The sequence below is a fragment of the Lutra lutra genome, chromosome 1 (assembly GCF_902655055.1).
Source record: "Lutra lutra chromosome 1, mLutLut1.2, whole genome shotgun sequence".
Lineage (NCBI taxonomy): Eukaryota > Metazoa > Chordata > Mammalia > Carnivora > Mustelidae > Lutra > Lutra lutra.
This window is the reverse complement of record NC_062278.1, coordinates 210346595-210360433: the sequence shown is the minus strand read 5'-3', so window position 1 is coordinate 210360433 and position 13839 is coordinate 210346595. Positions and strand designations below refer to the sequence as shown.

General features: G+C 56.4%; 3 protein-coding genes across 13 annotated transcripts in view; all 3 read left to right on the top strand.

The window, feature by feature from the left end:
* MYO9B (myosin IXB) overlaps window positions 1-1527 on the top strand; it is an 85335-nt gene extending 83808 nt beyond the window's left edge. For 9 of the 10 annotated variants that reach the window (XM_047698625.1, XM_047698623.1, XM_047698621.1 and 6 more), the window contains one exon: window positions 108-1527. In XM_047698625.1, coding sequence (XP_047554581.1) covers window positions 108-523 — 416 coding nt within the window. In that variant the 3' untranslated portion in view covers window positions 524-1527. The remainder of the gene's footprint in view (window positions 1-107) is intronic. The other variant, XM_047698626.1, reaches the window with a different exon arrangement.
* Window positions 1528-2929: 1402 nt separating this feature from the next.
* On the top strand, window positions 2930-6309 carry USE1 (unconventional SNARE in the ER 1). The gene is made up of 8 exons (XM_047698638.1): window positions 2930-3108; window positions 3462-3511; window positions 3661-3739; window positions 3830-3982; window positions 4712-4724; window positions 5166-5193; window positions 5487-5661; window positions 6110-6309. The coding sequence occupies exons 1-8, from the start codon at window positions 2941-2943 to the stop codon at window positions 6290-6292; spliced, it is 849 nt and encodes a 282-aa protein (XP_047554594.1). The 5' UTR covers window positions 2930-2940; the 3' UTR covers window positions 6293-6309.
* A 2791-nt stretch (window positions 6310-9100) lies between these two features.
* OCEL1 (occludin/ELL domain containing 1) lies at window positions 9101-11324 on the top strand. Of its 2 annotated transcripts, XM_047698601.1 has the most exons (6): window positions 9101-9204; window positions 9563-9739; window positions 9872-10071; window positions 10276-10441; window positions 10691-10744; window positions 10920-11324. In XM_047698601.1, the coding sequence occupies exons 2-6, from the start codon at window positions 9662-9664 to the stop codon at window positions 11040-11042; spliced, it is 621 nt and encodes a 206-aa protein (XP_047554557.1). In that variant the 5' UTR covers window positions 9101-9204; window positions 9563-9661; the 3' UTR covers window positions 11043-11324. The 2 variants fall into 2 exon arrangements, with proteins under 2 accessions (XP_047554557.1, XP_047554565.1); XM_047698609.1 differs by lacking the exon at window positions 9101-9204 and having other exon boundaries at window positions 9245-9739; window positions 11126-11324.
* The last annotated feature ends 2515 nt before the right edge of the window (window positions 11325-13839 follow it).

Genomic DNA, 13839 nt, shown 5'->3' with positions numbered 1-13839 from the left:
CAGCGTCTGCTTCTGTCCTTCCCATGTCCACCGCCGGCAGGCCCTGGGGCAAGGGTCCGTCTTCAGGCCCCGAAGCTGCAGTAACCCTGCCGTCTGTCTCTCAAAAGGGCCCCCCGCGCCTGTTCTCCCCAGCCCCGGCGCGCCCGCCCTGAGCCCCCTCCCCGTGGCAGCCGCCCCTCCACGACGAAGGCCGTCGTCCTTCGTGACGGTCAGAGTGAAGACCCCCCGGCGGACCCCCATCATGCCCACCACCAACATCAAGCTCCCACCCGGCCTGCCCTCCCACCTCCCCGGCCGGGCACCGGGTGCCCCAGAGGCTGCTGCCCCCGTGAGGCGCCGAGAGCCGCCCGCCCGCCGCCCGGACCAGGTACACTCGGTGTATGTCACACCCAGCACTCTCCTGCCCGTGCTGGGCATGCGGGAGCCCCTGGACGAGAACGACCGGCCTCCTGGGGCCAAGCGGAGGTACTCAGATCCCCCGACCTACTGCCTGCCCCCCACCTCGGGCCAGGCCAACGGCTGAGGGCCCCCAGAGCCAGAGTCCCCGCGAGTCCCAGCCAGTGCTGGGCACCAAGCTGCAGAGCCCACGTTTGGCTGAGAAGGATCCCGAACGAGAAGCTCCAAGACAATGTGAGGTGGGCACTAGCCCCATGTGCAGAGGCCAAGCAGGGAGAGGCCAGCCAAGGCCTGGCCGCCCTTGCTGAGCCTCCAACGCTGCACAGACGCACCCACCCAGAGCACCAAATCACGGTGGGTGGCCTGGCATTTGGCATCTCCCACCTCCCTTTTTGTTTCATATGGTTAACTGTTTCTTTGTGCGTGGTTTACATAACTTTAAACTGTAACAGCCTTAACAAGAGACCAAATTGTTTTTTATACATGTATGTACAAACTTTTATATTAACGCCCTTCATCTCCCTTATAACCTGGACTTGAGTCTTCAGAGCAAAGCCTGCACGGCCAGCGCATGTCAGGGCCTCACACCCGCACTGAGGATGGCCAGGGGCCCGCGGTCTGAGGGCTGGGGCCTTGTGTGGAGGATTTGGACCCAAGGGGCCCCTGACAGCCCCAGGCGTGTCTCAGATGCATCCTCTGGCCCGCATCTGAAGGAGTGTTGGAGCATCGGTGGGGATCAAGGCTGGTGGCTGGAGTCAGGACACAAGGTGGCCAGCAGCCTCTACCTGCAGCACCACAGACCTCACATCCCGGGGAGACGTGAATGTGGCCGTCACTCTTCTGTCCGCCAAGCCCCAGACTCAGGAGGCCAGAGGAGGCAACCCTCGGCACACTGCCCCTTCCACGTGGCCAACAGGAGCCGCGACTCAGGACCACTCACAGGCAGGGAGGGCAAGGCCTGGGGCTGGACATTCCTGCTGGTCAACGGGGACAGGCTGGGGATCTCCGGAGCTGGGCTCCCCCCACCCCCCAGGCTTGGCTCACTCCCCAGACACACGGCCACAGGTCTGGGACAAGAGGTGCCCCAGGTGCTCCACAAGCCGTGCAAAAATAAAAAGTGCCTGAAAGGTGTGTGTATGCATAGTCCTGCTCAGACTGGGTTCAGAGTACATCAGAGGAGGAGGAGCTGGCTGGTTGCGGTCCACCCTGTGGTCTCAGGCAAGAGGGGTGCTGGGCAGGGGGCTGTGCCTCTTGTCTGGGAGGACCTGCCTTGATCTTCCAGGCGATGCTGCTGTTGGAATTTCACATGGAGTCTTCACACTTGAGTGGTGTGCCTGCCAGAGGTGCTTGTTATTGTCTGGAAATGGAGAGGGGAGGTTTGGCAAAGAGCCTCTTGTCCTGGGAGCTGCTCCTGTTGCCGTTTCAGCACCCAGCTTCTCCCCAAAGCTAGGGCTTAAATGTCAGCTACAAGGGCCATCTCCCTGTGAAGGGATCCGTTCCTGGTGGGCCCTCTAGGGCCAGAAGCCACACACCTCCCCCAACTATCCCCTCTCAGACCAGCTCCTAGGCTGCAATCAGATGGGCAGTTGTGGGAACCTGCTGGCAGGCAGGGCCCATGGGGCTGGGGTTAGGGAGCAAGGAAGAACCTTAGTCCAGATGGCACATGAGGGAGAGCTGGGAGACTTCTCCAAGGCCACACGTTTGGGATGGGGTAGGGCTGGAATTCGGAGCCTGCCCCATCTGCCTCCAGTGACCCCCTTCATCCACCCTGAGTTTAATCTCCTACATAGTGTTTTGCGAGGACACCAGGCCCATGTGGGACCAGGACACAGGTGACACAAAGGGTAGGAAGATGGATGAGTGCTGCAAGCCAGGCTCCAGTCCCTCTGAAGCTCCAATCCTTACCCTGTCCTCCGCAGGCATAGGGGGTCAGGGGAGGTTGCAGGATGGGTCTCAACTGCCTGGGGACTTGGGGGGCGGGGAATTCTCCATGGAGGTCTGGGCGTTAGGGGTGACCCTGCCCCACCTCTCACCCCCAGAACTAGCTAATATCCGCCCCCCTCCCACAGGCAGGTTTTGTCACACCACCCGTTTCCCAAAGAAGGGACGGGACCCAAAAAAGTTAAATTTCCTCAGGGCCACTGCGGGGGTGGTGGAGTCAGACCCAGAAGCTCATAACCACAAACTCTGGATGGGCCCCTAAGCCTTGGGATTCCTTAGTGCCGGGCCCCAACCCCGGGAAGAACCGGGGGAGGCTGCCTGAATACCCGAAGAGTTCACCATGGGAAGAACCCAAGCAAAAGCGGGTGCAGGGAAGGAATTTTGAGCAGGAGGAAAGGAATAAGGCGAGGACCTATTGCTCACGGCCCCGACACCGTAGGACCGGTCCTTTTAACCCTTCCGGAAGGGTTAAGACGCTTAAGCGGGGAAAACGCGATTCCGCCCTGAGTAACACAGACCTGACTGTGCCTCTCCCTGAAACAAAACCTTAGCTCCGCCCCAAAGATGCAACAGCGAAAGAGGCGGACGCGCCCGGAAGCCCAAATGAGGGCACTTCCGCCCTTTTCCAAGATGGCGCCAGCGGAAGGGGCAGGATACCGCCGAGAGATGATGGCAGCGTCGAGGCTGGAGCTGAACCTGGTGCGGTTGCTGTGCCGCTGCGAGGCGATGGCAGCGGAGAAGCGGGACCCGGAGGAGTGGCGTCTGGAGAAGGTGAGGGAAATCTTCACTGTCAAACAGAGCCCGACTCCCGGACGGCGGCTTCCGCAACTAGCGGCCACCGGGCCCTACTCCCCAGACCCAACGGCCACTCTTGACCACGCCCCTTCCGGCCGGTTCCGCCACGTTCACCTGCAGCTCCCGCCCCACTCAACTAGTTCAACTAGCTCCGCCTCCCTGGCACGTGGCTCCTCCCCTTTCAGCCCAGTCTCCCGCCCCTCCCCGTCCTGGCTCCGCCCCGTCCTGACTCCGAAGCCCCCCACTCCCTACCCTCACCCCCACTTCGAACAGGACAGGGAGGAGAGGGCTTGGCATACCCCTCTTACACCCCTGCTTTCTCTCCCCAGTATGTGGGAGCCCTCGAGGACATGCTGCAGGCTCTGAAAGCCCAGCCAAGGTGAGTGCTAGTGGCTACAGGGGCTCCAAATCTGGGATGGGCCAGGACGGGCTCCTGCTGGGGAATCCCTGGACTCCAGCCCTTGCTGAGACCTTTCCGGGAACTAGGGACGGTGGACAGGTTTTCTTTTTCCTCTTGTCGCCTTCCAGCAAACCAGCCTCCGAGGTGATCAATGAATATTCCCGCAAGGTAGATTTCCTGAAGGGGATGCTGCAGGCAGAGAAGCTGGTGAGCCTGGATACTCCACTTCCTCAGCCCTCATCGCGCTCACCTGCCCAGGACCTGCCCCTGTGGTGACCTCTTTTCCCTCTTCTGCAGACCTCTGCCTCAGAGAAAGCACTCGCCAACCAGTTTCTGGCCCCCGGCCGGGTACCAACCACAGCCAGGGAGCGGGTACCCGCCACGAAGACGGTGCACCTGCAGTCGCGGGCTCGGTACACCAGCGAAATGAGGAGTGAGCTGCTAGGCACGGTAGGGCTTCCTCCCCGGGGCCTGGGAACCCTTTGGTTAGGGACAGTTTTGTGCCTGGGTGTAGCCAGAACAATGAATGCTGGCTGGTGCAGGGACCCTAGGGGGCCCAACAGCCTCTGCCCTGGGCCGGCAGTCTGCTTCCTGACAGAAAGGCCAAGCCGGGATTTTTCTAGATGTGTAGGAGTTTGGTCCAGGGCAAAAATGGTACCTATCTAGGGGCGCCTGGGTGGCTCAGTGGGTTAAGCCACTGCCTTGGGCTCGGGTCATGATCTCGGGGTCCTGGGATCGAGTCCCGCATCGGGCTCTCTGCTTGGCGGGGAGCCTGCTTCCCTCTCTCTCTCTCTCTCTCTCTCTCTCTGCCTGCCTCTCTGTCTACTTGTGATCTCTCTCTGTCAAATAAATAAATTAAAAAAAAAAAAAATGGTACCTATCTAGTTAAGCCCCAGAGTTGGCCCAGAGCAACAGAGACGAGTTTGACACAAATAGATGACTTTATCTCATCTTGCCACAGATAAACAACTTTTTCCATCTGTAAAATGCTATGGCAAGTGTCTTTTTGAGCATTTTATGTGGATCATAATCAAAGTATGAAAAAACTGAGGTCCAGAGGTCATTCATGGGATTTGCCCGGGGCACCGAATGAGTGGTAGGGGGATGTTCTGAGAGCTGAAAGGGCAGTTTGGGGGGAGGACAGGTAGGTGACTTCATGACTCTTTCTTTTTCCCATAGGACTCTGCTGGAGGTGAGCTGCGCTAAAGAAAACAGGACTTGAGGCTTACCTGTTGTGCTGCCTCACATTCCTCACCTGGCAACCCCAAGGTCTCCCACAGCCCAGGGAGCATAGCCTCAGGGGCAGTCACTTAGTTATGCCTGATGGGGGTACCAGGACAGAGGAGCTGCGCCCCAGAGGAAATAAAGCTGGATACTCCTAGGCCACAGGGCCAAGGTTAAACCAGCAGAAGGGACCTGGAGCCTGGGGGAGCCCAGATAGGGGTAAGGGAAAACTTCTTAAGAGAGGGGTTTTGAGCTAGGGCTTTGAAGCATGATCAGGAGCTCACCAGCAGCAGACTGGACAAGAAATGGCATTATGAGTAGCAGACACATCACAGGCACTGAATGATCAGGAAGCCGGGAAAACAGGAAACCAATCTTCTTCTTCCTGCTTGGTCTTTTTCGCTTCCAGAGCCCCAGCTGGATGTGAGGAAGAGAGTGTAAGTGTCTTCAGCCCTTGGGTAGCACTGGGGGGTGGAGGTGGGGCCGGGTGGATGGAGGAATCTAGGACCACTGAGGCACCCACCACAAGGGCCCCCACAAGCCTCTGAACCACTGATCAGAAGCCCCTTCTGGGGCTGCTCTTCCTAAAAGCCAAAGCAAAAAAGGGGTAATGGAGCCCCAGGGAGGGCAGCAGCTGGAGCCATACCCTCTGGGTTGCTTGGGAACATGTTGGTCTCTTACCCTCCCCCACCCCATCTCATGCCCCCCGTCCACCCACATGTGAGGTCAGCGGGGTGACAGGGCCCAGACCAGGGGATGAGAAGCAGTCGGCAGCCGAGCTAGACCTTGTCCTGCAGCGACATCAGAACCTCCAGGAGAAGCTGGCAGAGGAGATGCTAGGCCTGGCCCGAAGCCTCAAGACCAACACACTGGCTGCTCAGAGCGTCATCAAGAAGGACAACCAGGTACGAGGGCAGGGGAACCCGCCCAGCCTCTGCCCCGGACATCAGAAAAGGCTTCCTGGCCGAGGGGCATCGTGGCCAGGGCTTTGCTGCATGACAGAAGTTGGACAGGGGTGCCTGGGTGGCTCAGTGGGTTAAGCTTCTGCCTCCAGCTCAGGTCATGATCTCAGGCTCCTGGGATCGAGCCCTGCATCAGGCTCCCTGCTCAGCGGGGAGCCTGCTTCCCCCTCTCTCCCTGCCTGCCTCTCTGCCTACTTGTGATCTATGTCTGTCAAATAAATAAATAAAATCTTAAGAAAAAAAAAAATAGAAGTTGGACAGAAGGCAGAGGTGGAATTCCCAGGCGAGGGTACAGTACCAGCCAGGGCTAGAGAGCTGACTTGCCCCCAGGTGGCAGGGAGAGGCCACACTCGGCCGCAGTCCTGTTGACACTCTCCCGCCTCCCCCACAGACCCTGTCACACTCCCTCAAGATGGCCGACCAGAACCTGGAGAAGCTGAAGACTGAGTCGGAGCGGCTGGAGCAGCACACACAGAAGTCGGTCAACTGGCTGCTCTGGGCCATGCTTATCGTCGTCTGCTTCATCTTCATCAGCATGATCCTCTTCATCCGCATAATGCCCAAACTCAAATAAAGGCCTGTCCCGGCCCACGCGGGCTGTCTTCTGTCTGCTCCCCCGCTGTGTCCAGGGGTGCCCTTCAGGGCGGGCAACAACACGGGAGGGTCTTCGGATGTTCCTGAGAGCAGGAAAGGAAGCTCAGTCTAGGTGGGGCAGTGGGGCAGTGACCCAGCGAACTCCCCCCCCCACCCGCCCTCGATTCCCCTGCCCTGGTACCCACCCCACATGGGGAAAGGCCAGGGCCCAAGAAGCCACAGGAGGCCTCAGGCCGGTAGAGTCAGAGCCAAACACAGTGCCTTCAGCCCTGTGCTGTTGGGGTACGGCTAGAGGGTGGGCGGAGAAATGGGGCTATGTTTGGAGATCAGCCTGAAGGAGGGAGCATCAGGGCTGGGCCTTCCTTGAGACTGAAGGTGACAGTTCAGAGATAGGACTTAGTCCAACTGCCACCTGAGCTCTCAGGAAACTAGAGGCTTCACCAAGTCATTCAACAAACATGTGAGGGTCTGTGGAAACTCTGCCCTGCCAAGGTCATAGCCTGATCATTTCAGATGAGAACTGCGTGGGCACTACTCCCGAGGTAGGACCCTGGAAGAGGTCATAGAGTGGGAGTCCTGGGAGAATCACTGGTCCTGGGCTCTGCTCACCCTCACTCCAGATGATGGTGAAACCTATGAAGCGGGGTGACCAAGGGAGCTCAGTGAGGGAGGCTGGGCAGGTGACAGGAGCACAAGGGTGTCCCAGACCCATGGGAGTGTGAGTGGGCAATATGGGGACCCCTGTCAACATTGGTGTAAAAACACCAAGTAAAGCTTTTTATTTTTTAAAGATTTTATTTATTTATTTGACAGACAGAAACCACAAGCAGGCAGAGAGGCAGGCAGGGGTGGAGGGGAAGCAGGCTCCCCGCTGAGCAGAGAGCCTGAATCAGGGCTTGATCCCAGGACCCCAAGATCATGACCCAAGCCTATGGCAGAGGCTTAACCCACTGAGCCACACAGGCACCCAAGTAAAGCTTCTTATAAGCTCTAATGGCAACTTTTAATAGGTCTTAAAGGCATCTGGCTGGTTCAGTCAGTACAGCATGCAACTTTTGATCTCAGGGATGTAAGTCTGAACCCCACTTTGGGTGTAGAAATTACTTAAAATCTTTGAAGAAAAAAGTAGATCTTAACAAGGCTCACACTTAAGATGCAGAGATGGTTCAATAGGAAGGTTTTTTAAAAATATTTTTATTTATTTATTTGAGGAAGAGAAGGAGAATGAGAAATACGGAGAGCATGACAGCGGGGAAGGTCAGGGAGAAGCAGACTCTGCAGAGCAGGGAGCCCGAGGCGGAACTCGATTCTGGGACTCCAGGATCATGACCTGAGCCAAAGGCAGTCGCTTAACCCACTGAGCCACCCAGGCGCCCAGGAAGTTTGTTAATAGCCACATTAATGCATCAGGAAAGAAAATCACAGGGTGAAATGGTACACTGTACTGTTCAGTATCTATCACTCAACATCTCAATAAACAATAAGCAAGATAGATATTTTCCTCACTTAACTGCAAAATCTCAAGCCAAGCATTGAACTTAGTGAACAAACACTGGCAATTCTGCCATCAAAGAGAGGAAGGTAGAGATGATGCCCACAGTCCACCTGACTCCCCCAAAGACAACATAGTCTGGAGGTGCTGGTCAGTACAACTGGACAAGAAAGAAGAGATCAGACTGAGAAATGAAAAAAAAAAAAAAAAAAGGCAAAGTTCTTTGCTGGTGATACAATTATATGAGAAACCCAAACTAACTAAAAAAAGGGGGGGGGGGCTATGTAAACAGGAGAACTCAGTAAAATAGCAAGGGATTTTTTTTTTTTTTTTTTTTAAAGATTTTTTATTTATTTATTTGACAGAGAGAGATCACAAGTAGATGGAGAGGCAGGCAGAGAGAGAGAGAGGGAAGCAGGATCTCTGCCGAGCAGAGAACCCGATGCGGGACTCGATCCCAGGACCCTGAGATCATGACCTGAGCCGAAGGCAGCGGCTTAACCCACTGAGCCACCCAGGCGCCCAAAATAGCAAGGGATTTAATGAATATTTAGTTTCCTACATGGGGGGGCAAGAAAGCCTGTAAAATGTATCAGACGGTCTCACCTTTAACAGTGAAAGAAGACGCACTACTTGGTTAAACGACATCCTTGGCATACAAAGAGCTCCCAAAAACAAACAAGAAAAAGAAAATGTGCAGGAAAAGAAAGACAAATCATTTCTGAACTTCTCTCACATCAGATTAGTCAAGACTTAAAACTTCGAAGATACACTTGCGGGAAACTGTAATAGCACTGGAGTTAACAAAAGCGGGGAAAACCGTTTTCTCCCACAACTGGTCAGAGTATAATAATCTAATGATTACAGAAATATTTTAAAATATAAAAACCACCTCTTTCTCAGGCCAGAAACACCCAAGGGTCAGAGAAAGTGAGTCAGCAGCTCCAAATACACAACAAATACGTCCGGTCCCGTCCGGTTGGACGCTAACCTGGCTTCAAAAGCGGATACTCGGGGCACCTGGGTGGCTCAGTGGTTAAGCCTCTGCCTTCAGCTCAGGTCATGATCTCAGGGTCCTGGGATCGAGTCCCGCATCGGGCTCTCCGCTCTGCAGGGAGCCTGCTTCCTCCTCTCTCTCTCTCTCTGCTTGCCTGTCTGCCCACTTGTGATCTCTCTCTGTCAGATAAATAAAATCTTTAAAAAAAAAAAAAAGCGGATACTCTTCCCTTAACGCTGGGTCCCGCCCCCTCGCCGCCAACCCCGCCCAATTTCCCTAGGCCCCGCCCCGCCCTGGGAGCGACCCCGTCACTTGGGTCCAGCCTTTGAAGTTAACGTACAACACAGACTCAGGCGCCTCTGAGGCAGCGGACCCAAACCCGGAGACCCGGACGCTGGGACAGGTAAACCCTGACGGGAGCAGTCCGTGCGGCCCGCAGCTGGGGCGGAGGTCCCGGGGGACCTCTCGGGGGACGGTGTCCGTGGGCTTCACGCGCCCAAGCAGGCGAGGCTGCGGCAGCGCGGGGGTAAACTAAAGGCGGGGCCACCCAGGATACACGGTGGCGTCACGGGCGTCGCGCCTTTCCGGATTACGCAGCCGGGGGCGGGCTGCTCTGAGAGCCAATCGGGTGCGTCTATGCACATAGAGGCGGAGCTAGAGATCTCGCCAGTTGCGGAAGAGTTGGCCGCTCCGGGGTCCGCCTCCCCGTACGTCCTCCAGCCTTCCCCGCCTCCAGGCGCGCCCCTCTCTGGTGCCCGCAGGCAGCTCGCCGACCGACCCCCCCATGCGGGGGCCACGGCGCCCCCCGCAGGACCCGCTCGCCGCCCCGGGGACGCCCGAGCGGCGCCTCCCTGAGGCCGATGCCCACCCGGGAGTCCCCCAAGACCCGCGGCTGCCGGGGGGACCTGCAGACCCGCCCGCCTGGCCCTGGGCCCCCGGTGAGTCTGAACGGGAGGAGGGTCCCCAGGCCGAGCCTAGGCAAGAGATTCATTCCCGCCAGTTTGAGGGATTCCGGCTTCCCCATACCCTGGTTAACTCCAAACCAACCATGATTCCTGCGGCACCCGCAGCGATTGGTGCCTCCAGGCCCGGAAACCAGCGCCCCCCGCGCTCTGCGCGAGCGTCAACCTGGAGTGCACAGGGCAAGGCCCAAGAAGATTGTATTTGAGGATGAGCTGCCCTCCCGGGCCCCCTTGAGCACCAAGAAGTCTATTGAAGCCATCCCCAGGGGGCATATGCCAAGGCCCCACCTAGTGCCCGACTATGAGCTGTGAGTGTTCCTGATGCCCGGGAACAGGGAAGGGGCCTGAGGTTGGGGTTTTGACAAATGAATAAGAGTTTACTAAATAGTAACAAGAGAAAAGGGGCATTTGGGGCAGGGAGTCCAACATGGGCAAAGAAGAACAAATTAAAATGATCGGGGGAAAGGGATGGGTTATTTCCACTCACTGTCTGCCCCACTTTAACCCTGCAGTAAGTACCCACAAGTGAGCAGTGAGAGGGAGCGGAGCTGCTATGCTGCCGTGTTCCAGGACCAATACACAGAGTTCTTGGAGCTCCAGCGGGAGGTGGGCTCTGCACTGGCAAAGCTCCAGCAGCTAGAGACCTTGCTGAACTCACTGCCCAAGCCCCGAAGCCAGGTCAGCCCCAGCAGAAACACCTGTCCCACAGTCTAACAGGTGGTGGACTCTGACCTCTGGGACACCCGCCTGGGTCCGGGTCTCTGGGTCCCCTGCCTCTTCTAGGCTGGGTGGGGGCCACAGCATAGGGGCCAAGGTCAGCCCTGGAGGTCCTCATTAGATGGGTCACTTTGTCTGTCTGAGCCTCAGTTTCCCCATCCGTCCTTGGATTCAGCATTCTCTGAGCCCCACCCCCTTCTCCACTTGCAGAAGGAAGCTCAAGTTGCTGCCCGTGTCTGGAGGGAATTTGAGAAGAAGCAGACGGTAAGTTGTGTCCGCTGAGTCCCACAGGCTGGCCTTTGTACCCCTGACCCTCGCATGAGGCTCAGGGTACCCAGTTTCAAGGAAAGAAAACTGAGGCCCAGAGAGAAAGAGGCAAAGGGTTAGCCACTGAGGCTCAAAATACCCCATGGACTTTCCTGGGTCTTGCCCTGCCCAGGACCCCAGCTTCCTGGACAAGCAGACTCGCTGTCACTACCTGAAGGGCAAACTGAGGCACCTCAAGATGCAGATTCAGAAGTTCGATGAGCAAGGAGACTGCGAGAGCTCTGTGTACTTCTGAGTGCCCTGGCGGACAGGCAGAGGGACACATCGAGGTGGCGGTTCCAACTTGCCCTCACCTCTTCTCCTACCTCCCGGCTTTAGCTCCTGCTTTTACCCGCTCCTGGGGTAGCTTTGGCAAATGCCTCAGCCTTTGAGACCCAGCTCTGATGGTGCCTCCTCCGGGAATCCGTCCCAGGACCTCCTCAGGGACCAGCAACCCAGAGCCCAGATCTCAGCCCATCCCCTGCAAGCAGGTCTTGCCTAAGTCTCTATCTCAGTGTAATAAACATTTATGAAATGCTTGCTGTGTACAGCTGCTCAACACTCCTGGGTTCACTCGGTTGTCACCAAAAAAATTGTTTTCCCATTTTCCCGAGTTAAAAATCGAAGTTCAAGGAAAGGGACTTATCCCAGCAGGGTGTGAACTTTTGTCTGTCCAGAGGGTTCCCTCTCCACCCAGAGCCTCACCGGTGGCCTTCTGGTGGGAAGCTGAGGGGCCGACACCCAGCATTACTTAACCTAGCCAGGCTTGGGCTGGGGGAGCTCCAGGAGCCAAAAATCTCCAGTAACTGGGGCGCCTGGGTGGCTAGGCTGGTTGAGCATCTGTCTGGTTTCAGCTCAGGCCATGGTCTCGGGGGTCATGTGATCAAGCTCTGCCTTGGGCGCCCGGCTCAGTGGGGAGTCTGCTTCTCCCTCTTCCTCTCCCTCTGCCTCTCTCGCTTTCTCTAAAATAATTAAATAAATCTTTAAAGAAAAAGCTTCCAGTAACAGAGGGAGGGCTGGCTGAGGACCCTCCCTAGTCTTGGTTAGTGGGCATCCCACCGAATTCCTTTGGCAGAACACCGGGGACTTCCTGAAGGGGGCAGACTCAGCCCAGGAGACCCGCTGGATTCCCTAATGCTGACCCAATCCGAGCCTTAAAAATCACTTCTGGGGCACGGCAGGCTGAATGGCAGGCTGAATGGTGGCTGACTCCAGGGTCACAGCTCTTAGGCCTGGCTCTGTGGGAGAGTCCCGAGGTGCCCACTCCATGCCCACTCCAAGACAGGGTGGGTGGGGCACTGGTAGGGGCAGGCTCCCCATGGAGGGCCTTGTGACAATTTCTTAAAGATTGTATTTATTGGGGCACGTGGGTGGCTCAGTCATTAAGCGTCTGCCTTCGGCTCAGGTCATGATCCTGGGGTCCTGGGATTGAGCCCCGCATTGGGCTCCCTGCTCAGTGAGAAGCCTGCTTCTCCCTCTCCCACTCTCCCTGCTTGTGTTCCCTCTCTGGCTGCGTCTGTCTCTCAAAAAATAAAATAAAATCTTAATTAATAAATAAAGTCTTTATTTATTTGAGAGAGAGAGGGAGAACACAAGTTGGGGGGAAGGAGCAGAGGCAAGAGAGAAGCAGACTCCTTGCTGAGCGCAGAGCCTGACTCGGGGCTTGGTTCCAGGACCGTGGGATCATGACCTGAGCTGAAGGCAGATGCTTAATGACTGAGCCACCCAGGTGCCCCTGGGTAGGGTTTTATAAGAGTTCTGCAGTCATGCCTAGACAGATATCCCCGTCTCTGGCCTGGGGACTGGACAGCAGGATAGACAGAATCTAATAGGGCATCTCAGTCCGGCCCAATTGGAGGGCGCATACATTTGCTTGCCTGCAGGACATTGTGGAAGATGTGGACCCCAGGCAGAAACTGTCCCCCTTCCCAATGGGAGCCCAGTATTCTCTCCATCCCATTCCTGCCTCAGTCCCCTCTGGGGGCAGAGCATATCCATGAGACCTCCATTTATCCCTCAGGAAATGGATTCAAACACTGTCTTCCCGCTTAGGCCTCTTCCAAGATGGACATGAAGGAGGCTGGGTGCTCATGGGAAGCGTTTTGGAGGAGGTTTAAAGGCTGAGCACAGACCCAGCCTGCAGAGCAACACCTGAGTTTTTCCCTGTTTTCAAAGGGGCATCTTTGATGGAGGGCTCGTCTTCCTGGCCTGCCCCTACCATCCAGGCTCTTTCTCCCTGCGCTCTAGAACCACACTCCTGACCATCAGTCTCAGGGGCACCATTCCACCACAGAGCTGGGCCACAAACCTCTGAGGCCGGGATGGCAAGGTCCCAGTGCCATCACCCATCAACTTAAAGTCCACATTTCAGTTTGTCCTTTGATAGCCCACCTTCCAGATGCCAGTCTCTGAAACAAGAGTTACTTCAGTTACATGTGAGAAGAAACCAAACTCAGAGGGCTCAGGCACAAAAGGGTAAATTAGGGATCATGGAACTGAAGAACTGAGAGGTTTCAGGTATGGCTTGATCCAGGGGCTCCAAAGGCATCCTGGGAAGTTGGTCTTCCTCTTTTGGCTCTGCTTTCAATTATATCCTACTTCCAAATCCCGCCATCAAATCTCAGTGGCCCAGCTGTGGGCTACACGCCCTCCCTGAACCAATTGCTGTGCCCAGGGGAATGGAGGGCTCTGTCTAAACATGTGGCAGGACTACCCCCAAATGTTTCTTTTGAGGACACTGGGGCCCAGATACCATGACTAAGAGCTGACCAAAGAAAACAATAAGGTGTCTGGTCCAGGCCCTGTGTGAATCCATGAGGTCCACCTTCACAGGCCAAAGCCTGAAACTGAACCTGAACCTGAGCCATCTACAGAACTCAACTCCTATGGACTCACAGCTGACTGCTGGACCCTTCCCGGCTCCCAGCTGCTTCCCCACAAAAACAGCAAGTAGGGCTTTCCTAGGTTGTGTGTGTTCCAGATGGATGGGAGTGGGTGGCGATGGTGCCGTGCGCCCCCATCCTACCCTCCCCTCACAAAGATGATGGAGGCCA

Coding starts and splice junctions, on each gene's coding strand:
- USE1 (XM_047698638.1), top strand. CDS start 2,941: ATGAGGGCACTTCCGCCCTTTTCCAAGATGGCGCCAGCGGAAGGGGCA. Junction 3,512..3,660: donor GCTCTGAAAGCCCAGCCAAG/GTGAGTGCTAGT, acceptor GTCGCCTTCCAG/CAAACCAGCCTCCGAGGTGA. Junction 5,662..6,109: donor TCATCAAGAAGGACAACCAG/GTACGAGGGCAG, acceptor CCTCCCCCACAG/ACCCTGTCACACTCCCTCAA.
- OCEL1 (XM_047698601.1), top strand. CDS start 9,662: ATGCCCACCCGGGAGTCCCCCAAGACCCGCGGCTGCCGGGGGGACCTG. Junction 9,740..9,871: donor CGCCTGGCCCTGGGCCCCCG/GTGAGTCTGAAC, acceptor CGGCACCCGCAG/CGATTGGTGCCTCCAGGCCC. Junction 10,442..10,690: donor TGCCCAAGCCCCGAAGCCAG/GTCAGCCCCAGC, acceptor CTCCACTTGCAG/AAGGAAGCTCAAGTTGCTGC.